The following is a 25,703-nucleotide window of genomic DNA, read 5'->3' on the forward strand; positions in this document are numbered from 1 at the left end:
GGCTTGCCGATCCAGGGAAAGCCTTTCCCAGGATTATATCAAGTGAATACCACGAGTAGTAGTCAATGAGACACCAGCTGCTGGGTGTCGTCCTCTCTGGGCCTATGAGCACAGGAAACAAGCCAGACCAACAAATCCAAAATCATGGGGAGATGCGAGGAAACCATAGGCACTGTCTCAAAGGAGCCTCCAACCCAAGCATAGAAACCAGCTCAGCCCTGCCCATGCAGCTCAGCCCTGCCCATGCAGCCCCTCCTTGCTGCCACCTGTCTACCGCCACTCCTTGCCGTTATGACAAAGAGTAAAGAGAATGCTAACGGCCCCAGGATGTCACTGAAGAATGAGAGCCAGATCACGTATCAGAGTGCTCTTGCATGCCGAAGGGCTAATGAGACATTATCAGGGGGCTCTATTGGACAATGTGTCCTGGGAGTGTTGTAAGAATCTGCTTTGGCTGGCTTGACTGCCCTGTGCCAGCGGTCTCAATGGCAGTGGATCCACGAAACACAAGTCCACTCGAGAGGCTGGGACTTTGAGCCAGATTACAGACACTATGCACTAAATTTTCAGACCAGAGTTGTGTGTGCGCAGTGCTTTCAAGGCTAAGCCAGCCACAGTGAGTGTGGAACACGAGAGGACATACCTACCAGAGGCTGGTGGCTGCCTTTCACGGCTCTGGCTGTAACGGATTATTTTAAGGGAGAAGGAGAATGTGCACGTTTGCTTGCAAGTGTGTGCGCTTGCATAGATGCCCGGATGCATTTGCATGGATATATGTGTGCAACTGGATGTGTACATGTCTATCATTGCATATTATGTGCATTGTGTGCACGGGGGGGGGGGGGTCTTGATAGAGTTTGTCTTCGCTGCCCGTTAAAGAACCCAAAAAGTAGGAACTATCTGAAGCAAAACAGGTGGCAGAGAGAAATCTCAAGGCACAAAGACAGAATCAGCTGGGGAAGGAAGGCAATGAGGGGGGTTGAAGAAATGCATGCACACAGCAGACACACACACACCAAAAAAAACCAGACTCACAACAGAGTGGGGACCTGAAAAAAAATCAAAAATCCAGTCGCTTCTCCAGGCTGGGGGCTTTTGAAGCCTCTGAAGAGTTTCCTCCCCGACTTTAGGGTCGGTCAGTTTAAAGACAGACAGGATGACTGATTGGCCCACAGCTGCTGTGTGATAGTGTCTAACCTGGTCATCTGTCCATCAGCAGGGGACCTGCTAATAGGAGACAAACACCATCAGGCAGATGCTTCAGAGGGGAGCTGGTGAGACACCAGCTGCTGGGTGTCTTCCTTTCTGGTCTGAGGAGGATAGGAAATAAGCCAGGCCACCAAGAAGTACACAAGGAAACATGAAGGACATAGGAAGATAAAGCTGACCATCTTGGAAATTCACAGTTTATTACCAAGCCATGGCCCCTCTCACTCTCTGTCTGCCTACAAGGACATCTATCTAACTCCTAGTCTCTCACTTGCATGCTTGCATGTGATTGCAGCAATGTGTGTATGTGAGTCCTCACGTCCCTGCAAGAATGGGCTTGGATGTGTAGGAGTGTGTGTTGACGTGTGTGAACGTATTTTCTTTTATGTGTACATTTTGAGCTTGCATGTATGCGCTTACATAGGTGTGTTGTACACTTGCATGCATGCATGTATGCGCTTACATAGGTGTGTTGTGCACTTACATGCATGCATGTATGCACTTACATAGGTGTGTTGTACACTTGCATGCATGCATGTAGGCATGTGCACCATTTCACATACCCCTGTGACTCAGGATGGTCTCACAGCCTTCCTCACAGCCAGAACTTCTCCCTTTGGTCAGGGCAAGAAAACAAAGAAACCCTTGCTCTGTGCTTAAACTTTGTGCTGAATATTTGATTCCAGATTTTTTTTCCCCATGGAAGTATAATTTCTCCAGAAGCTACTTCTAACTGAATTCCAAATATTGATGTTAATTTTTCTAAAATAGAAATACTGAGTGGCCTTTTGGCTTACTTCCAAACTAAATAGCGTTTTAACTTTTAGCAGTTGGCCACTCTGGCTGAAACTCTGATGCCTGACAAGGCTATGTGACTTAGCACACTCAGCTCACAGAAAAATAAACATCGGTAGCATCTTTGGGCTTTGCCAAGGATTTTGAAGAGCCATGAAGAACATGGTACATCCACACACACACCCCACAGAACAGAACGTCCCCATGAAAGATGAGCATGCGCACTGTGTGGCTGCCTTGAAGCATCAAGCCATATGGCCTCCCTTCTGCCTCCCAGGGCTCTCTCTTGTCTTGCTGAAGACAGATTCAGGATCTGGGAGGATCTTGGGGTTTGGTTCCATCCCATCATGCTGTTATCAGGTAGCACTATGCCTAAAATGCTTCAATACAAGCATTTATTTCATTCTTAAACTTTGCGTATGATTGGTTCAGCATACAGCTGTGTTCATTAGGAAATCTATCTTAAACCAACATTTTTTTAAGGCAGTTTAAAGAAATGGTCTTAATTTTTCCCTATACTCTAAGCTCAAGTTTAGTTTAATTTAGTTTACTTTTCTACAGAATCTCCCTAGGCAGGCAACCCAGGCTAGTCTCAAACTTGTGATCCTCCTGCCTCAGGCTCCCAGGAATTTCTGGTATTCCAGGTGTACACTCCCACTGTGGAATTTTAATAACACCTTAAAATAACACCGGTTATTTTAAGAACCATTGGGAGGAGCCCGTCCGCGCACACTGACATCTGCTGGTCCTTTGTCTCTGGATCTCTGACGATGCTGGGGGCTCTTGTAGAACTGGAGCCCTTCAGAGCCTTGAATGCCTTTGGTCTCACAATTACACAGACAAACTACACGCCACGTCTCCTTGCAAGAGTGTCAGCTCAGGAATGACTTCATCATGAATTCGACCCATCCGAGTAGTAGAGTACAGACAGTTAGGTGTACTGCATCTGTTTGTATTTTTGTTATTTTTGGCTCAGCGCATATGGACCACCTGTGGTAATCAACAAGTAAACATGAGTCACAATCCAAGAGCTGGGGACATTTTATATTTTGTACTTTCCCACAATAGCAAAATGAGAGTACATCTCCTGATTGAGGAAATCCTCATAGCAATGCATATTTTCCCATAAGATTTTGTCAAAAGAAATCTTAAAGGGAGAAGGAAGGGGTCTTTTTAATTTCTTTATTCCGGATAACTCCATGTGCCTGTAAAGTGAGCTCCAGTGGAAGGGTTCGTTATTTCCAGATGTCTCTCCTTGGCCGACATTGCCATGCCTCACCCCCCACCTACCCATCTGGTGCAGGGCTCTCTTACAGAAGAGTAGTTTTTGTGAGTCCTCCAAATTCTCAGGACACAGGCATCGAGGCCAGGAAGCACCTCCCACCATCATTGTTTTCCAGATGTGAACAGGACACAAACCACCGTTGGAAAGAAAATCTGGCGTAGCTAGTGCAGTCATAGGCTTCTAATTATTGGCCATTGATTTATCTGGGGATTTTCCTCATGCTGCCTGACTTTCAGGACCCAGCACATAGCCTTGGATACAGTCCTTTAAACACTAAGATTTGGGGGTTTTTCAAGAAGTAGAAAAGTTTCTGACTATCCACGTAGATTGACTATAAATTGGGAGGTCCTGCAAGATTGATCTGTTACAAGATTGACCTGTTACATCCAAGCCAAAGTTGTTGCCCTTGTTGTCATGGAGATCTCACTAACTATCTCTGCTTCCTCTTCTCCATGAAGAATGGAGGAAATTTTCCCCTGTCCCACAAAATAAGAACTTCGTTAAAGTGCACTATGCTGAAGCTGGAGTGTGGAAAAGAGAGCCACCAATGTCAACAAGGAGTCACAGTTTCAAAGACTGAACAAGTCCTTGTTGCATATGCCTGCATTGGGCTGTTTGTGCTTGTGACAGTGACTCACTGTCTGCCCTTGGTGACACCCCTTCCACCCAACACCCTGCCCTTAGGTGTTTTGTTTTTTACGTTTTGTCAAGAAATTTATTAACTTTACAAACACTATTTCACTCACTCATTCATTAAAAAAGTTTTACAATTAAGTCTGTAATAAAACCACGTAGCGTTCACCAATGCATTCCAGCCCAGTTACACCCATGGAGTATAAGAAACCACTCTAAAACAGCAGTTTTCATTCCCATCAGGTAAGGGTATTAAACTGTAAATATTCCTTATAACAGGCTATCATCCAAGAAATCCACTTTACGTTACTGTGTGGCAGAATGATGTCTCTAGCACGGATATATCTGTCTCTGCAGTCTCTTTCACACCAGTTTAGGTATTTTGTTTAATAAATACCTTTGCAGAGCATATCTCAGTTTTTCACAGAACTTTATAGTCCTTAAGGTATTTTCTAAAATCCCCCTGTCATTGATCTTGGCGAGATTCTAATATGCTCCCGCTTTTGAGAGCAGAAATCTGAGACTCAGATAAAATAATCCAATCAATATTTGCTGAGCATCTAATCATTGTGGCATGATGTGAAAGCCTGGGAACCAAAACCAAGATGCTGTGGATGCTTCTCATTGTAATTCTTGTGAACGGTGGTGAGAAAACAGGGCACTGACAAATAACCGCAGACCCAAGTGCCACATGAGGCCCGACAGGATCAAAGACCCCTGCTTGGGAGGGAGCCCTCCTTAGAAATGGTGACATTGTTGGGAATTAAAGAGACATTAGCAATCACCACGGGTCAGTTTGAAACCATAAGAAGGAAACAGGAGGGCAGTAGGTATATGTCATCCTAAGCAGAGGGCTAGTATAAGATGAAACACCGAGCTAAGGGCACACGTGCGTTCTCTGTCTCCAAAGGCTGATGGATGGTGAGGACAAGCTGAGTTAGACTGTGCAGTGTGTTTGGTCGTGGCGACTCTTACACCCCGTTCTTTACACACAGAGAACACTCAGACCTCTGCTGCAGTTGTTTTGCTGTGGGGTGGTAATGATAGATGTGGTTGTTGCTGCAGCTGTTGCTGGAGATGTTGTTGTTGTTAGTCTTACTATGGTTGCTGATGTTGTGGTTCGTGTTGTGGTTATTGATACTGTTGTGGATGTAGTTATAGATGCTGTGGTTGTTGATGTTGTTATTGGAGATGCTGTGGTTGTTGGTGCTGGTATTGTAGATGCTGTGGTTGTTGATGTTGTTATTAGAGATGCTGTGGTTGTTGGTGCTGGTATTGTAGATGCTGTGGTTGTTGATGTTGTTATTGGAGATGCTGTGGTTGTTGGTGCTGTTATTGTAGATGCTGTGGTTGTTGGTGTTGTTATTGTAGATTCTGTGGGGTTGTTGGTGTTATTGTAGATGCTGTGGTGGTTGGTGCTGTTATTGTAGATGCTGTGGTTGTTGGTGTTGTTATTGTAGATGCTGTGGTTGTTAATATTGGTATTGTAGATGCTGTGGTTCTTGGTGTTTTATTGTAGATGCTGTGGCTGCTGGTGTTGTTATTGTAGATGCTGTGGTTGTTGGTGTTGTTACATTGGAGCCTCTGGTGAGAGGGCAGAAAGTAGAGAAAAAACCAGATGGAGCTAGAGAGACTGGTAGTGGGGAGAAAATGTTGGAAATGATTGTTCCCATCCAAAATCAACAGATTTAGTCAACAGTGAATTGGTCATTGTATAAACTGCCTTCTGGCAAGCTGAGTGTTGGTGAATTGGCTCGCTTCTGGCAGAGATGGCAGAAGTGAAGGGTGAGAGAACAGAGAAAAGATATGAGCTGTTTGGAGAAACTGGAGGATGGGGACAGCTCCCACCTGATTGTTCCAAGTGCAACTGTGATCTCAAGGGACAGCCCACACACAGCACTGCAGGTCTCTCTGTGCTCCTACTCACCCCTGGCCCCTGAGTTAAAGGACTCCGCTTTCAATGATCTATGAGTATCAGCATGGTACTCACTCAGTGCAAACCTAGAATTCCCTTTCCTTGGCCTCGGCTGTCATGCTTTGCAGACTCTGGAAGCAGGAAATCATGGGATCATCATCCTGCATGACAAAGAAGCCAACATACAAATCAAACAAACACACCGAGAAAATTTCATAGCAAGTTTAGACAGTCAATGCTACATATGAGAGTCTCCAAAAGAAAAGAGACAGAGGCCCATCTGGAAGAGAAGGGGACTAAAGGATTTGTATAATTTGTGTCTAATCCCATGTTAAGAACATAGAGATATGTTTTACAGCTGATTTTTGGCTTACATTTTTAAAAAGTAGCCTCACCCTGCATGTGTGCGTGCATGTATGTGTGTGTGTGTGTTCACGTGCATGTATCCTCCCTGTATTTTCCCAGTGAGTAAGATTCTGTTCCCTTTCTCACTTCCCTATCATGTTTGTAAACAATGCACAAGACTGACGATAATTAGCAGGATGCTGGCTCCATCCTGTGTGGGGGAATAAACTCTCTACATAAAAAGAAGTCCCACTTTTATGATTATAAAGAAAGATCGTGTATTCCTCCTGACTAGTTATCTAAATATAGATAGAAAGTTTGCTGCACTTGAAATTCAATCTTTTTTTTTCTTTTTTTAAAGATTTATTTATTTATTATGTATACAGTGGTCTGTCTGTCTGTATGCTCGCTGGCCAGAAGAGGGCACCAGATCTTATTACAGATGGCTGTGAGCCACCATGTGGTTGCTGGGAATTGAACTCACAACCTCTGGAAGAGCAGCCAGTGTTCTTAACCTCTGAGCCATCTCTCCAGCCCCCTGAAATTCAATCTTTATACTTATATCTAAAAGGAACCTTTAGAAAGGAAACGTGGGACGATCTGTTCATGACAACGAAACTACATATATATGAAGCCACATAGAAATGTCTTTCAACAAAGTGGCTTAAAAACTAAACAGTGAAACAATGAGCTTAATTTTACATTCTGACAAAATATTTAGGCTGCCGACATTGCATCTCTAAAGCAAGGATGTGCTCTGAGGCGGGTCGTTCTTGCTCCCTGCAGCCCAGTGCCGACTGCATGGACGACCTGCCGATCGATTTCGAGGGCTCCCTGGGAGGCCCACCCACCAATCAGATCACGGGCGCCAGTGACACGACAGTGAACGAGAGTTCAGTCACTTTGGATCCTGCAGTGAGGACAGTGGGAGTCCTGCAGGTGGTCCAGGACCCCGACCCTGCACCCCAGGAGGGAGAAGCCATCTTTACAACAAACGGTAAGTACTGTGTTGATCTTGGTGACTTGGATCATCACCAGCAGAGGTATTGCCTCACGGGGATTGGGGACAATAATGCCTATCGTTGTGTGATGGTTGATAGGTCCAACTTGATAGAATTTAGAATCACCTAGAAGGCAAACCTGTGGAAGCCGGTGAAGAACGATCTAGATTAGGTCAGTGTCTGGGCACACCTGTGAAAGCCTGTCTAGATCAAGCTCACTGATCTGGGAGGACCCTCTTTAACTATGAGTGGTGTCACACCAGGGACTGGGGTCTTAGCTAAATAAAAAGGAAGCAGAGAGCTGAACAATAACTTTGACTGATCTCGGCTGTGATAGCTGCCGGCGTCAGACACCAATGTCAGGGGCACAGTTTCCACCGACATTGAACCTGTTGTGTATGGGAACAGAGCCTCTTGAGAGCACCTGTGGCTATAGAAGCTGGTCTGACCTATGTGCAGTAGCAGCTTTCCCAGTGATGGGACACTCAGCTGTACATAGCACATCTTTCTTTGAGTGATTTGATTAAAAGAAAAGATCCTACTATGTTGTCTGAGCTAACCTCGAATGTCTGAGATGAGCAATGGGCTACAAGTGTGGGCTGTTGTTTATGACATGCCCTGGATGGGCATTGTTAGGTGTTTCCTGGCTATCCACATGTCACCAAGTCCTGGGCTGTTTGCTGGCAACTGTCCTAAAAGTATTTAAATATCTGCATGATACTGAAGCTAAAGTACCTACTATTTAGTCAAATATAGTAAGAGATAAAAGCCTTAGGCGCTCTAAGAAAATCAGCATACAAATTAACTGAGTTAAGTTTAAAGCTAAAGAGTGGGTGGATAATGTAGTTTTAAATAGAGTGTATTTTTTCTTGTGTAGAAGCAACATATTCGCTATGGAAAAGTATAAAGGCAAATTGAATCATCTTAGGTTATTTCCATTGAAGCCAACTTCTTTTTTTTTTATGTATTTGTGATTTTCATAGGATCTGTAAAAATAGGCTAAGATGTAAAGACTGGTATTTTTCTGATTAACTATAATCTTAATTATCGGAAGATTGAAAGATAAAACAATTTCAAAGAAACATCAGGTGGGGTATCACAATCCAGAAACTATTTCCTTTTTCTCTTTGGCATGTGTTGTTGTGTGTGTGTGTGGGGGGGGGGTGGCTCATGTGCCACAGAGCACATGTGGAGGTCACAGGGGAGCTCGGCAGAGTTGGTTCTCTCCTTTCACTATGTGGGTTGTAGGGATCGACCTCAGGTTCTCAGGCTTGGTGGTCAGCACTTTGCCAGCTGAGCAGTCTCCCCTGCCCACAGTGCAACCCTGAGACAGGGACATCTGAGATTCCTTAAAGATCACTGTGCTCCCATAGCTGGCACAGTGCTGATGTCGGGAAGCCAGGCGTCGGATGTGACGGGATCTGTCCAGGGCACGGTACAAAAGTGTAAATGGGGAACGCCCACTTGATTAACCTACTTTATTTAACCAAATATATCTAAAGTATTTTATATTCTTTTTTCTTGTAATTGGGCTTCAGAATGTGGGGTGTGGTCCATACTTTCTGTGTGTCGGATTTAGCTGGCTAGCCACATCAGGAGTGCTTGGTAGTCCTGTGTGGGTGACAAGTGGCTTGTCACGTGCAGCGTAGAGACAGAGACTCTCGGTACTGCAATAGAACCTTGAAGACTGATAGTTCCTGGTTTTCTTTGTTTGATTTTGTTTTGGAACAGGGATTTTCTGTGTAGTCCTGGCTGTCCTGGAACTCATTTTGTAGACCAGGCTGGCCTCAAACTCAGAGATCCACCAGCCTCTGCCTCCCAAGTGCTGGGATTAAAGGCGTGTGCCACCACCCCCTAGTGTTGTCCTTGTATTTAGTCAGAATAAGCTTCTAATTTCTGCCATTGGAAAACTACAGCCCAGAGGAGCGAACGTCTGACCAGGCCCGCAGTAAGTTCTCTTGCAGTGAGCAAGTGGGCCTAGTTTTCCTATTACTGGCATCGGTTGTCACCTTGGACATCTGGGCACTGATGAACTCCGTGAGGAGCATAAAGGAGAGACCCTTGCCAGCAGTCCAAAAATATTTATGCCACGGGCATTTTGTAAGCACATGTAAAAAGAAAAAATAAAAAGTAGGTCATTCTCCTTGCACCGGGACAGTTGTTGGTTGACCAGAGACAACGCGTGACCAGCTGCACTCCTTAGCATGACTCCGTCACACGCTTCTCACTGACCTTAATTAAGCCCAGGTAACACATGAAAAAGAGTTTTCATTTAATGTGATTAAATCGCATCTAAAATAAAATAGGTATACGCTGTGAGCTAAAATCCATCCTCAACAAAATAGAAAATTACTGTCTGCAGCCATGTGATCCATAACCCTCGAGCTCTGTGAGTAAAGTAGAATAGGAGCGTGCAGGTCAAAGCAGCCATTGTTAGACCATCTACTGAAGGCTGTGAGGGAAAAGGGTTCAGTGTAGGCTAAGAGCAGGGACGTTCTGCTCACAGCGGGAGAGAAAAATGCCGTGTAATTTCAGACGCAAGCTCTGGAGAAGAAGAGAAGCGGCTGGTGACTCAAACGGGCAAGCCTGTGGGCAGAAGGCCGACTCAAACGGGCAAGCCTATGGGCAGAAGGCCGACTCAAATGGGCAAGCCTATGGGCAGAAGGCCGACTCAAACGGGCAAGCCTATGGGCAGAAGGCCGACTCAAACGGGCAAGCCTGTGGGCAGAGGCCGACTCAAACGAGCAAGCCTGTGGGCAGAAGGCTGACTCAAACGGGCAAGCCTGTGGGCAGAAGGCCGACTCAAATGGGCAAGCCTGTGGGCAGAAGCCAGCGAGCAGCATGGATATGTTTGGAGAGATCCCTTCCTTAGCACAGCAATTGCATGATTCCCACAAAGTCCTTTTCCTAGGCCGTCTCCTTCCGAATTGTTTTATTTACTTAGATTGAACAGAAATGGACAAACAAAATGACTATAGATGCCTTAAGGGAAGAGCTCTCTGTAAAGATTTCCTAATTTCCTAGCGGCATCATCAAACTAATCAGTTAATGAACAAGCATACATCTGCCGCTGCATGCGTGATGACTCCCATTCCCATCAACGCCGTTCCCACCTCTCTCTCTGCTGTCTGACGGTTGGGGCTCAGTGCAGAGGGTTTGCTTTGCACTTGGGGTTCAGTGCTGAGGGCCATGGGTATGGCTCAAGTTCAATTCCTAGCACAACAACAAGAGGACTGTGGATGGGGTATAAATCACAAGCAAACAGCCAAAAGGAGACCTTGGTATCAAATTATCCTCTCCCTTACATCTACACAAACCGGGGAATACAGAAAACGAAGAGCTCAGAGCAGTTTACAGATGCGTAGCAACAGGCGACCGATGCCCTTTGAAGCCTGGTTCACACAGCCACTCCCAACAGTCTCGTGAGGTAAATATTATTTTCAGCCTCCCCTCACTGATGTGAATGTGGAGGCTTTGAGAGATGGAAGGAATTAATTGACCAAGGGGCATACACTAGCAACAGGCGCATCTGGAACTCAAGCCAAGCTGCAGACCAAGGATGCACAGGGCAGACCAGGGGACGTGTCCTGGCTGGCTCACCTTTCATTTAGTATTGGTCACTTCTTGCCTCTTCAGATCTCCCAAAAGCTCCAAACTTTGCTCAGTTCCGCGTGGTACTGTCGTTCCCACCTCCCTTCCCGTCATCCTCTGAGCAGACGGAGCTGCTGTACTCTGATGGTCCAGTGTGTGGCCATCCGACCAGCACTCCCTGCAGGACGGTGGAAGCCACTGAAGATGGGACCATCTGGCATTAAGGGATCATCTGGGGCTCCCAGGAGAGGGAGAGAACGAAAACAAAATGATTTAAAGAACCACAGAGTGCCTGTCTTGTAATTCTGGTCCTGGCAGGAAGGATTCTCCATTAGCTGTGCTTGGTGCTCTGTTGTCATCTTTTTTTTTTTTTTGATTTTTCGAGACAGGGTTTCTCCGTAGCTTTTTGGGTTTTGTCCTGGAACTTGCTCTTGTAGACCAGGCTGGCCTCGAACTCACAGAGATCCGCCTGCCTCTGCCTCCCAAGTGCTGGGATTAAAGGTGTGCGCCACCACTGCCCGGCTTCTGTTGTCATCTTGACATAACAGCCCGCAGCACGTTCTCCTTGACCTCAAGTCCTAACCGGGTGTTCAGATACCCCCTCAGCACTCTCTACCCGCAGGCCTGGCCACACCAAACCCTTAACTCTGACTCCCAAGAACTAACTGCAGATGGTTAGGTTTGCTTCCCCTGGGGGAAAGGGTGTCTTAGGAATGAAGGGCGACACAGCTAAACAATCATCCCCAGGCGTCTGGAGACTCCAGAGGGGAGCCGGGAATGACGCTGGAGGAGAAGGCTTATTGCACCTTCCCAAATCCCCCAAGCTCCGGTTGGCATCGTCTCAGGAAATTCTTAAGCCTTTCTTTTCTTTTTCTTTTTTTTTTAATTTTTTTTTAATTTATTTATTATGTGTACAGCCTTCCATGTGTGCCCGCATGCCAGAAGGGGGCGCCAGGTCTCATTATAGATGGCTGTGAGCCACCATGTGGTTGCTGGGAATTGAACTCAGGACCTCTGGAAGAGCAGTCAGTGCTCTTAACCACTGAGCCATCTCTCCAGCTCCCTTTCTTTTATTTTTCAAGAGGGTGGCTGACTCCATAATCTGCTTCCTTCTTTTCTTATTGAAACACTCCAAAGGCCTGTGAGAAAAATCTCCCTCAAAAGGCTGCCTGAGAATCGTGATCCACTTGCCATCCTGCCACATCCCGCCACAGTCAACCCAAGTGGAGAAGGACAGAGATGGGCAGGGTCATGAAATCTCAGATGCCCAGAACATCCTGAGAAGCACTGGGCATGACCAGGAGTGCTAGTCTTCACAGAAGGAAGCAATGCATATGAGCATGTGCAGAGTCTCCAGGCACTTGGCCAACAAAAATATAAGGTGGAAGGGATTCCCTCTGGAAAGTGCCTTTTGTAACTTCCTATCAGCTTCATCTGTTTAATACACACGGCCCATAACATCTTCATGATGCAGTTTTATTTTTTACTGATGAATAAAATGTACTGCATAAGTATACTACCCTGACCCTACCACCCTTGCCGCTGAACGAGTATTCCAGCAGCCCCTAGGGTTATCTATTTCGTCTTAGGTAACTGACAATTAAGAATCTCAAATTTATGGGGCTGGGGTGGTACACAGCTTTAATTCCAGCACCTGGGAGACAGAAGCAGGTGGATCTCTGTGATCTCAAGGCAAGCCCGGTCTACAGAGTAAGTTCCCAGATAACCAAGACCCTGTCTCAAAAAAAGAGTCCCAAACTCAAAAGAAAATATTGTTTTCTCTTGGACACTTTCTGTTCCAATTCTTGTACCTCACAAGAGAAGGATCTGTGTTGGTTATTCTCTGGGGTCTCTGCATCCTGTACACCCCACAGCCAGTTGGTAGCCAGGGTTTCTTATGGTCCCCTCATCCTTCCAGGAGGGCTCTTAGGACGGGGTAAATGCAGGCACACATGCCACAGTGTGCTTGTGGAAGTCAGAGGCCATCAGAGGTTTGTCGTCTCCTTCTGCCTTGTTTGAGGCAGGTCTCTCTGGTAGTGGCCGCTGTGTGTGACAGGCTCCCTAGCCTGTGAGCTTCAGGAACCCTGGGTCTCCACCTCCCACTATTCCAAAGGCCCACTAGGATTGATGAAGGGTACTACCAAGTCCAGCTTTTAACATGAGCTCTAACTCAGGTCCTTGCTGTGCACAGGAAATGTTTTACCCACCCAACTCTCTCCCCAGTCCTTTTCTTCTGCTTCTTCGCTGCTCACATCTGTTCGAGAGAATGAAGCAGGAAGAGTCTCAGCAGACACAAAAGTGCCTGGGTGTGTCAATATTCTCTATCTGCAAACTGCACACTTAGCTGGTGTCAACTATGAAATTGCTCATTTAGAAGAACTTTGAGGTACACAAGTCCTTTAATGGGGAATAGAAACATGCACATGCCCCACCCCATGAGTGTGTATTAGTACACACACACACACACACACACACACACGTGTGTGTGCCGTTCATACTCTGCAAAATGTACTCACAAGACAAAAATCACTGCTGAACACGGAAATTGCCGTATTTAAAAGTGGTTGGTTGTGACATATCAACTCCAGCAACTGTCACAGGGACCTGCCCAGATCCTCCAGAGACACATGCTTCAAGCTAATGATGGACAAAAACTTCCAGAGAGGTATGGATTCCCTGCCTCTGATTCAGAACGCTCAGCAGACAGCTCTCTGGGAACTGGTCAGGCTGAAATGTGTGTTCTGTTTTGTTTTGCTCCTTAATCAGTCCAGAAGTGACATTCACTTCCATTTTGGAAGTCCCATGATATTTTTTTAATGATCACTTGATGAATTGCTTGGAATATCAGCACTGCAAATTCCCAAGGCCTGCTCTAACCTCAACTTGGATGTAAACACAAGACGGAGACTTGCTGTGGACTTTCCCGGGGAAGCTGACCTTGAACTCTGTGGCTCCAGTCACCTTAGGGACTGGTTTGAACATCACAACATATTTCAGATGCACCTCTGTACTGCTCGGCTTTGGCAAAGTAACCGTATTCAGAGTTATGTGTGAGTATGAAATCTGGGTGTGTTCAGAAATAAGCACACCGAGACGAAGCAGGTCAGTGTCTATGAGGGAGATGCCAGTGCGAGAAGCTGCATCTGCTTTCCTACCTGACATTAAAGCCAGACATCTCAGGGTAGCTGCTCTTGACAATGGATTAGTACACCCTCGACTATGGATTAGTATGCCCTCGACAATGGATAAAACACGCACTTGACTATGGATTAGTATGCCCTCGACTATGGATCAGTATGCCCTCAGAGATCCCTCAGTGCCCACAAGATGCACAGTTTCCCAAGCAAGATGAACACTTTCAATTTGGGTGCGTGTTCCGCTGTGGCACACAAAAGAGCCAGTCAGCTCACCTCAGGGGAGAGACCCTACCGCCTCCTCCTCGCAGGAAACCGGCAAGCCACAGTGGACTACTTTTGTACAAAACGAAGTGTTTGCAGCTGGCGAGTCCGCTCCAGACAGGCCTCTCTGTTTCTCGGTCTGCCAGGTCCGTGGAGCAGCATGGGACCCTGTTCCACAGCCCTTCAGCTCAGGGCCAGACTCGGCAGAGGCACAGCTGTGGCCAAGAGCAGAGAGCCTTGCAGCCAGCAAATGCCTTAGCTGTCAAGTGCACCCAGATGGAGGCTGTCAGGTCCTCAATCCACCAGGCTTTCCATAACAACATTCCTCCTCAATTAAAAACACTTGCCAATCTCAAAAAGTCCACTTGGGGCCAGACTCCCAGGGTTCTCCTGTCTTGTGCGTCGGGTGCCTCTGACAGGGAAAATTGACAATCTGCAGATTCACAAAAAGCCCGAGAGAAAATTAATCAATTTTGACTGCAGAGTGCCACTTGAAGTGCTGTGTCTATTTCTGACACACACTATCCACCCAGAAGAAACCTGTCCCCCAGGGAAACTCCGCAGACAGATGGAACCCATTTGCGGCTGGGACTTTTGTCGCAGGTGCTCCTAGCTGCTCCGGGACAACACCATCTCTAATTTGAGTAATTCCTCACAACGCTGTCTCACTTTTGATACGTTGTACTGCTCCAGCAGCTGTTACCAGAGCAAGCTGGAGACAGGGCCAAGGAGTAGACTGGCACTTTTCCAAAACCTACCACCCTGAACAGGAAGTCAGTAGCCCTGCTGGTCCTGGCTGGAAAGCATGCCGGCGGGCCAGTAATTCCTGAGTGTCTCAACAGCACCGGGTATAAATGGCATTTCTGCTTGTATTTCAACTGTCAAATCATTCAAAGACTGAGAAAGCGAGGATAGGGGAGGATGCCTTTTGGATAACATAATGATGGCTTAACAGGTCAGAGGCCGGAGGTTCAGTAAGTCACAGAACTATAGGGGAAAAAGAGAATCAGTAACTGCATTCCAAGAGCTACTTAGAGAAACAAATACCAAGGGAAGGCTATTAGCCACAGGCAGGAAATTGAGCCTTCTGCCTGGTTTGGCCTCTAGTTATTGCTGTGACCTTGGGCAAATCACAGTACCCTCTTTTCTCTCAGGCAGTTACTCTAGCAGGCAGTTCCTGAGAACATTTCCAGGGCAGTGACTCTGTTTATAGGCAGTCCCCTGTCTCAGGAAGGCTTGGACTCTCACGAGGACATCTCAAGACCTTGCATCCTCACTTCCAAGGTCTCCCTGTCGTTTCTCTTCCCAGCACCTCTGAAGCAACCCAGTGAGAGTTGCACCCTCTTCTTGCTCCAGGCCACCTTTTCAAGACTATAGAAGATCTCTGTGACATTCATTGTCTGTCAAGCTTCAAGTAAAGTGAACAAGGAGGGGGGGCAAAGACTGCATGCAGAGGCAGCTGGAAATGCAGCACAGTTGCCGTTGGTCCAAGCTGCAGCCTGGGTTCTTTCTAGGAGCCTCTACCTATAGGGCAGCTTTGCCTTTATGCTCCAAATACCAGCATATATATCTGTATGTTATGCCATACAGCTGTAACATGAAGGGCCTGGCTTGCTTGTTGTTGGGGTTTTCTGTCCTCCCACCAGGTCCCCTCAACTGTTTATCCCCAAAGAAAATCACACACAGGTCTCCATAAATTATAAGCTGATTGGCCCATTTAACTCTAGCCTCTCACTGGCTAACTCTCACATCTTGACTAACCCATTTTTCTGATCTATTTTAGCCATGTGGCTCAGTACCTTTTTTCAGTGGGGCAGATCACATCCTGTGGTCTGGGCAGGAGTGGGAGGAATCAGCTTCCTCCTTCCCAGAATTCTCGTGTTCTTATTACATCATTTCTACCTCCTGTCTGGTTTTCCCGCCTATATTTACTGCCTGGCCAATCAGCGTTTATTTATAACATGACTGACAGAATACAGACAATTCTCCTGCACCACTTCCCCCTCTTTAAAAAAAGAAAAAGAAAAAGAAAAAACAAACAAAGGAAAATATCCATAGTCCATTTTTTGGGAATGTGGGCGTAGTATTTCAGGCTACTTCCAGCTGGTTGGGGGCTCTGATAATCTTATGGGGACCTAAAGAAAATTTAGAGTTATGATCAAGTCCTGACTGAAGTATCTTGTGAGTCTTGATCATCTCAGGCAGCAGTCTTGAACCTGTTCTGGATGAAGAACTCAGACATCTGGGCCATCTGTTTCTGCCGGAGATTTCTCAGGTGGCCTTCCTTGATCAAAGCTGATTTTTCTTAACTCTGAATAAATCCACAACCTCTCATTTTCTGTGGAAACAAAAGCAAAATCTCTTCTCCAAAGTAACATACCTTTTGACTTCAATTTTGAAGCCAAGGTATTTGCAAAATACCTATCTTGGATTAATTCTTCAGCATTTATAAGCAAATATCTTTTAGCAGCTGTTGCTCCTTCCTCAGCATTTAAACAATTTAAAGAGAGCATAATAACATACAGTATCAAGATTCTCTGTGTATTTTCCATCTTTACGAGGCTTTATTTTAACCTCTATTTCTTTGATTTTTTACTTTCAACTTTTGGCTTTTTGAGACAGATTCTCTGTATATCTTTGTCCTGGAATTCCCTCTGTAAACCAGGCTATCTTTGAACTCACAGAGATCCATCTGTCTCTGCCTCCCAGGCTTCCTTCTTTCTTTTTTTCTTTCTTTCTTTCTTTCTTTTTTTAAAACTTTAATCTTTAGTCTGTATATATTTTTAACACATTGTAAACCATTTAGAGGTTTTCTTTCTCTTTGAATCTCTCTTTACTGTATATCTCTCTATTTTTGACCACATGGGTCTTTAATTTGTTAAGGAATATGGAAAAGTTTTTTGCCACAACTCTACGGGGAGCTTCAAGGTCCTTGCCAGGAAGCAAGCTGCAATAGTAAACAACAGTAAAAAGCTCCTATGGAGTTTTCTTGCCAGGAAGCAAGCTGCAACAATGTATCCATAGCTTCATAGCTCCATAGTCCAGACAGCCGGCTTGAAAGGGTCAGAGTTTTCCCTGGCAGGATGGCCCAGAAAGCCTGCATTTTAAAACAGCAGCTTTTTTTTTCTGCTACAGCTGAAAACGAAAATGGTTTACTCAAGTCTTCCCCAAGCTTTCTCAGGCTTTCTGTGGATGCAGTTATCCACGTGGGTGCCATTCTGTAACATGGACGGGCCTGGCTTGTTGTTGGGGTTTTTGTCCTGCCTGGTACCCCTCCAGCTATTTAGTCCCAGAGAAAAGTCACACATAGGTCTCTATAAGTTATAAAGTTGATTGGCCCATTAGCTCTAGCCTCTCACTGGCTAATTCTCACATCTTGACTAACCCATTTTTCTGATCTATGTTAGCCATGTGGCTCAGTACCTTTTTTCAGTGGAGCAGATCACACCCTGTGGTCTGGGCAGGAGTGGGAGGAATCAGCTTCCTCCTTCCCAGAATTCTCGTGTTCTTATTACGTCATTTCTACCTCCTGTCTGATATTCCTGCCTATATTTACTGCCTGGCCAATCAGTGTTTATTTATAACATGACTGACAGAATACAGAAAATTCTCCCACACCATACAACTATGTTCAATGTTGAATGCATGTATGCATGTGTGTGTGTGCATGATAAGTGATTGACGAATACATGATAGACAGATACATGTGATTGATGGGTGGATGATGTGTAGGTAATAGATGAATGGATGAAGTGATTTGTTTGTGGGGTTTTGTTTTTGTTTGGGTTTTGAGGGGGTCTTGGGTTTGGGAGGGATTTTTGGTTTTTGTTTGTTGGTTTTAGTTTTGGTTTTTCAAAACAGGGTTTATCTGTATAGTCTTGGCTGTCCTGGAACTTGCTCTGTAGACCAGACTGGTCTCAAACTCACAAAGACCCACTAGCCTCTGCCTCCTGAGTGCTGGGATTAAAGGTGTGTCCCACCACTACCCAACCCAGATACGGAGAATTTAAGGTAACCCACAGTAGTGATAAAAGGTGAGGGAGATTGTATTATGGTACGTACATTGTATTTTGCCTGCTAATGAAAAAAATTAAATATACATCTTGAGAGCATTCAGGCTGGAGCACAGATCACTGTATCTAATTTTGTGGAAGAACACTGTGACCCTAACCCCAGGGGACACAGGTCCACAGTGATAAACTAGTCCCAAGTCACAAGCAAGGAGGGTGACTGGTGCCTTGAGGAAATGGACTGATGATCTATTATTTATGCTTATTGATGTGGCACATACTGTACAGCAGAGACGGGAGGAAAGGCAGCGATGAGAGATGAAGGAACAGAGGCAGCCGCGATGGGAACTGCCCTGGAGAAAGGCTCCAAGGCCTAGCCACGTAGAAATTTCTGCAAGAACCCTAGTAATGTCATGAAACCAAATGCTCAGAAACCACTGTAAGCTTCATGAAGCTCTGTAGTCTTGTTTTGAATTGTCAGCATGACTCTTAATTCTTGATAATTATGCAGACTAAATGTAGATAATCCCATCAAGAGATAATTTGGCATTGGACTAACTTCATGACTTTTGTTGTTGTTGATGGTGGTGGTGGTAGCTGTGTGTGTGTGCGCGCGCGTGTATGCGTGTATGTGTGTAGGATACCAGATGTCCCACTCCATCAATCTCTGACTTGACTTCTTTGCTTGATAAAGGGTCTCTCATTGAGCCTGGAGCTAGGCTGGGAGCCAGCAAGCCCCACTGATCCTCCTGTCTCTGCATGGCACAGCGGTTACGGGCACATGCAGAGCCACACCCAACTTTTTATATGGGGATTGGGGATTCAAACTCAGCTCCTTATGACTGCATAGCAAGCACTCTTACTCAATGAGCCATCTCCCCAGCCCTGCAATTTCTTGATAGACTATTCATGTATCCCCAAGGCCTAATAGCTGAAAGCTAGATCCTAAACCATTTGCTTGTGGGGTTGAGAGCTGACGTCACCCCGTTCTTCTCAGAATTGCATTAGCTCTGGAGCCAGAGCTGCAGGGTTGCTTGTAGTTATTTATCTTCTCCCTAATTGATCATGGGAGAACTACTGAGACATTAACTACAGCCCTTGTGATCAGGATCTCACTGCAAATACTGCCCTCCCCGTAGCATTGCTCACAAAACCTCTCAGGTCATCAGCATCAGCACCGCTCAGCCCACCAATCAAGAGTCAGGTCATAGGAAGCTCTCCGTGTGGAGCTCTGTACTGCTTACATGACCTGAGTAGCCCTAATCTGAGAGACTTGAGACCAAAAGTGTTGTGAATTTCAGATGTTTTTCTAATTTTGGAAGACTCTTTGCCTATACATAAAATGGTATTGTGAGAAAAGCACCCATGTCTAACCATGAAATGTCTTTGTTTTTCATACAGTCCGTTCCCACACGGCCTAATACAATTGCAGTGTGACTACGTCTGGCTTATCAGCTGTGAAAGTCTCCACCCCTGGCATCATGCACGTGCTCAGAGCATCTTTTATCTCATAACTGGGCCTTAGTGATGTTCAAACCATATTTAATAGATAGTGGCTCTACCAATAGCTTCAGGTAGTTCTTTGAGAGCATTGACTCAGACAGCTGGTTTATGGATTCACTGGTCGGTTCGGATCTGCCCAGTCTTGTTCTTTGCTGTAATAAGCTGGATTTCAGAGGACAGCTCAAACAGAAATGTTAAAATGCCCATCGACATACGTCTCCAAATATAGAGCAAACAACTCTCTCTCTCTCTCTCTCTCTCTCTCTCTCTCTCTCACACACACACACACACACACACACACACACACACATGCACTAAAGAGAGAGAGAGAGAGAGCTCTAAAAATGTCCAACTCATCAGATTCCCCTTTCCCCTGTGGCAGTCCTTACTGCAATTTCCACATCCCTTTGGGATGGGACACCTGATTTTTGATAAAAAAGCAAAAAATTATCAAATGGAAAGAAGAAAGCATATTTAACAAATGGTGTTGGCATAACAGAATATCAACATGTAGAAGAATGAAAATGTCTATCACCATGCACAAAAGTCAAGTCCAAATGAATGAAAGACCTCAACATAAAGTCAGCCACACTGAACCTTATAGAAGAGAAAGTGGGACATACACTTGAATGAATTGGCACAGGAGACCACTTCATAAATATAACCTCAACAGTACAGACACTGAGAGAAAAAATTAATAAATGGGACCTCCTGAAATTGAAAAGCTTCCCTAAAGCAAAGGACACAGTCAACAAGACAAAATGACAGCCTACAGAATGGGAAAAGATATTCACCAACCCCACATCAGATGGAGGTCTGATCTCCAAAATATACAAAGAACTCAAAAAGCATGTAATCCAATAAAAAAAAATGGAGTACAGACCTAAACAGGGATGGGAAAATCATGGAGAACACTTCTGGAAATAAGAAATATACTGTGCTGTAATGATTTAATCAAACTCTTCTCCCCATGTCTATGCCAGGCTCACGTGTGTTTTTATCAGTTGGGATACCCATCCCTCATATAGCCATGTCTGCAACATTAGGATAAGTGGGGACTAGGCAGACTTCTCACTCCAGAAGCTTCCCTTTGGGTGTACAACAGGAAGCAAAGTGAGAGTCAGGGCCAATTCCCATGTCTCCATACACTCTTGTACACACACATGCACAACATGTACAAGTGTGTGCGTGTGTGTGTGTGTGTGTGTGTGTGTGTGTGTGTGCATGCGCACATGCGCACACAAGCGCATGTATCAATAACCACTCCTGAGAGCTTGGCTCATCCAGTACCATTAGGAATTCCCAGGCATTGTCCTCAGCAGAAACACCTCAGCCACTGCTCAGCACACAGCTCACACACTGCACACACTGCTCTCACTGCTCAGCACACAGCTCACACTGCACTCACTGCTCAGCACACAGCTCACACACTGCACACACTGCTCTCACTGCTCAGCACACAGCTCACACTGCACTCACTGCTCAGCACACAGCTCACACACTGCACACACTGCTCTCACTGCTCAGCACACAGCTCACACTGCACTCACTGCTCAGCACACAGCTCACACTGCACTCCCTCTCAGCACACAGCTCACACACTGCACTCACTGCTCAGCACACAGCTCACACTGCACTCACTGCTCAGCACACAGCTCACACACTACACTCACTGCTCAGCACACAGCTCACACTGCACTCCCGCTCAGCACACAGCTCACACACTGCACTCACTGCTCAGCACACAGCTCACACTGCACTCACTGCTCAGCACACAGCTCACACACTACACTCACTGCTCAGCACACAGCTCACACTGCACTCCCGCTCAGCACACAGCTCACACACTGCACACACTGCTCTCACTGCTCAGCACATAGCTCACACTGCACTCACTGCTCAGCACACAGCTCACACACTGCACTCACTGCTCAGCACACAGCTCACACAGGGCACTCCCGCTCAGCACACAGCTCACACACTGCACTCACCGCTCACCCACATGAGACAAACCGTGTCTTCTAAATTTGACTATAGATGCATAACCCCATATTTAAGCACAGTGCAGGGAGTGGAACTGCCTTCACACTCAGTGACTGATGGCTCACGGACGGTCAGGGTTTTGAATTTTCCTACTATACCTCACTAATAAAAGAAACAATGGGTCGGGGGCTGGAAAGATGGCTCAGCAGTCAAGAGCATCAACCTGAGTTCAAGTGTCAGTACCCACATGGTGGCCCACAACCATCTGTAACGAGATATGGCACCCTCTTCTGGCCTGAAGGTAGGCATGCAGATAGTGCATCATATACTTAAAATAAATAAAACTTTAAAAATTGTTGAAAAGAAAAAGAAAGAAGCAATGGGTAAAATCCTGCGGTGAAACAACTCGTGCTCCTGCCCATGAGCCAACAACACGTGTAGCTAGTACTCCCCTGGAAACCAATGTTCACAGCAGGGAGAAACAATTAGGAGAGTCGTAGGATGAGGTCCCATCGAAAAGACTGAATAAAGCAAATTCTTCATTTCTGTAAATAAAGATTTATACCTCAATCCAAGCTGTCAGTGCAGAAGCCTTGACTTCTCTCAAGCACCTGCTGTGCAGCGAAAGCAGTGGAGCAGATATTTTAGGGAAAACCGTGCCGTGATAGCGCAGGCACTGTTATTTAAATAAGCGGTTAATTAGAAAACTGGGTTTGACAAATCAAATCAGGGCAGAGCAGGGCATTAAAGAAAGAAAGAATCAGCCCTGCTATAAAGCTAGCACGCAATTCATGCAGAGGAGTGAATGAATATATAGAACATAGTCATACGTGAGCATTTGTGAAAATGTGTGTGGACGCCTTCCAAGGTGCAAAAACATGCATGCTTATATACAGATTGATATGTGTGCACGCTTATAAATGTATATTGCATCGTAGGCATATGTGCCTAAAACAGTACTTATACAGACATAGATTGTATAATAAAATATATGAATAGAGAGAGAGTATATATAGAGATACATACACACACATATGACCTACATGTACACATACACATATGCAAGCATGTTTACCCAGGACCTTCCATCTTATGCCACAGTGGTTGGACATGTCTCAGCAAGGCTAACTGAAATTTCTACTGTGATTCATGATTGCTTCTGGTAATAAAACTGTAGCTCATCAGAGACAGAACTCTAAGATCTAATTTGCATATCCTCTTTTTCTTCTGAGGGCCTGGGGACTCCAGCGTCTGCAAAGCAGTTCCTAACTTTAGGTATTGACCAGACCTCACCACAGAACCACTTCATCTGATGAGGCATCAGAAAGTGGGGTGAGACCTATAGGGTGCTAGCGAGTGAAGTGTGGGTGTTTGATGGACATTAGGAAAAGGGACTGATGTCATCTGATCCTAATGTATATCTCCCCCAAGAAGCTCTTGGCCACAGGTCTTAGTCAAAGCCCAGCCCTGCCACCTGCTGCCTATGTAACTTTGGGCGAACAGTTCATCCTTTCTTTTGCTGATCTGGGATAAAGGAAGTAATAAGGATGTCTCAGCATGTCATGAAAAGATGCAAGGACACTTGGTCCACAGACTCACCATCGAATAAATACCATGTGCTCAGGATCTTGCAGAGAACTTTGCATATTTTAATTAACCTTTAAATACCACCCCAACACACACACACACACACACACACACACACACACACACACACACTGCTTTCTCTCCTAGGTCCTGAACCCCGGCCTCGCACACACTGGTCAAGCGCCCTACCATTGAACTGCATGTCTAGCCCTGTGCTCAGGCTTTTGTACACGAGGAACTGAGCTGGGCACACTCTAGAAATCACATTGAAGATTGCATATACTTGCCAGATGCACCAGATGCAATGGTTCACACCCCTGACCTCAGCACTCAGGAAAACAGGAGGACTGTGAGCTTGATCCTGTCTCAAAACAAGCAAGATACAATGTAGGATCCCTGTGGGGCTGGAATATGCATGTTTTTGTCACCATTGACAAGCAAACCCAGGTTCATTCTGGTACCCAGAGGTCCTCAAGTGCAGTCTGTACACCCACTTGGGCTATAAATGGACTGAGTTTTTTGGCCTTCACAAATCTTCACAAAGAGCAAATGGAGAACTGACATTTTTATCAGGCCTCCCATGTCAGTGAGATTTTCATTCTATAATGAAATACCTGAGATTGGCTGACTTTATAAAGAAAAGATTTATTTATCCCACAGTTGGGAAGGCTGCAAGTCGAAACAGCCTGGCTAATGTTCTTACAAGGGTACCCACGACACTCTAATCACTTCGTGGTGGATGGCAGGAGCCTTGTGAGAGAGGGAGATCCCATCATCAAACAGGAAAAGAACGAGGCTTCCCAATTCCCCTTGAGAACCCAGCTCTGAGTGACTTAAGGATCTCCCACTGGGCCCACATCTTAAAGGGTCCCCAGCTCTGAGTGATGTAAGGATCTCTCCCATTGGGCCCACATCTTAAAGGGTCCCCAGCTCTGAGTGATGTAAGGATCTCTCCCATTGGGCCCACATCTTAAAGGGTTCCCAGCCATCTCCCAAAATCACTGCCCTGGGGACCGAGCTGTAAACATACGGACCCTGGAGACAACGTCTAAACCATTGCACTTTCTAAGTGATGTTTTTCCAAAATGATGGTTTGAAACCAAATACAATTTCCCCCAGAATGCTTGGCTAGAGAACCCACAGCAGCCTCTCAGCCCATATCTCCTAATCTGCCTTTATGGTGTCTACTCTGGTGCTAATTTCGCCTTGGGGCACTAGAACAGAACCTTCTCTTCAGTCATTGGGCCACCGCACTGCCCTTTGAGCCAGCTTTGGGAATTTACAAAGTAAACACACTGGTGTGGTTTTGTATATCTGGTTTTCTGGACCTTTCCACGGGTTCCTTGAAACAGGACTCCGAATCCTCAGAGAGTAGTTGTGGAAAATACAAGTCACGCCTCGCTTATGACATTGACGGAGGTTAACTTTGGCAGCCAAGATTGTTCCTTAAAGCCGAAGCTTCTGAATACGTCTTGTTATAGTCACTACTCTTCTGGATCTGAAGCACAGCTCACAGGTTGCCTCCTCTTACTTTCCAGCATAGGTGTGTTAGCTCTTGAATTAAGCAGGGAAGGACAGTGCTTTAGAGAGAGAAAATACTTTAAACACCTTACGTACCAAGATGTGCTGTTGAGCCAACAGAGCGAAAGATGACTGAAAGACTTGAGATTGGCTTTCCAATGGGCTAGGCTCAGCCGTGAAAAGTGGGTGTTGCTCTTGCAAAGGACCAGGTTTGATACCCAGCACCCACAAGGTGGACCATAATCATCTATAACTCCAGGCCCAGTGGATCTGATGCTCTTTCTGACCTCAGGAACCAGCCATGCATGCAGTGCACAGACATATATAACATTCACACAAAACACCCATATACATGAAATAAATCTGAAAAATATTTTTTTAAAAATTTTGGTTTTCTCAGATTCATCATTTTCCTAAGAAAATGGCCTTGTAGAGCCATCAATTTAAGTTCTAAAAGGAAAAAGAGGGAACAGGTTAGACTTTCTGGTTTCTCTGGATTCAAGGTGGCCGAGATTAGAGTCAGTAACCTCGTTGCTAACGGCTGAGAGTGTGGTCTTCCTGATCGACCAAAGGTAGGAGAGAGAAAATACCATGCCAGTCCCCAGCACTTGGGGGGAAGACACAGGTAGATGGTAGCCAATCTGAAGCCAGCCTGGTCTGCATAGGGAACTCTATGCCAACCTGGACTACATAGTGAGATCCAGTTTCTCTCTGAATGTTATATACAGTCTGAGAATTTGATACTTAGAAAGACATCATAACGGTAGGACATATTTCTCTGTGGTTTTCTATCTTAATGAACAAATACAGTTAAGAATATGTGCTCCTATGGCCTACAGTTCCTATAACATACACAGTGGATTTCTTCTAGAGTCCAATGCAGTTTCTTTTCTAAGGTGTATGGCTGGGACTTTCTCTTTAAGTACT

At 45.6% G+C, this 25,703-nt stretch overlaps 1 protein-coding gene across 3 annotated transcripts in view; it reads left to right on the top strand.

Annotated features, from left to right (window-relative positions):
- Positions 1-25,703, top strand: part of Rnf150 (ring finger protein 150) — a 237,412-nt gene that overhangs the window by 152,830 nt on the left and 58,879 nt on the right. For all 3 annotated transcript variants that reach the window (XR_005975539.1, XM_041663362.1, XM_041663363.1), the window contains exon 6: positions 6,969-7,179. Coding sequence is in view for 2 of the 3 variants with exons in the window: in XM_041663362.1 (XP_041519296.1) it covers positions 6,969-7,179 (211 nt within the window). In the remaining variant the exon portion in view is untranslated. The remainder of the gene's footprint in view (positions 1-6,968; positions 7,180-25,703) is intronic.

The sequence above is a fragment of the Microtus oregoni genome, unplaced genomic scaffold, assembly GCF_018167655.1.
Source record: "Microtus oregoni isolate MIOR12 unplaced genomic scaffold, Mior012 000014F_ref0000157, whole genome shotgun sequence".
Classification (NCBI taxonomy): Eukaryota; Metazoa; Chordata; class Mammalia; order Rodentia; family Cricetidae; genus Microtus; species Microtus oregoni.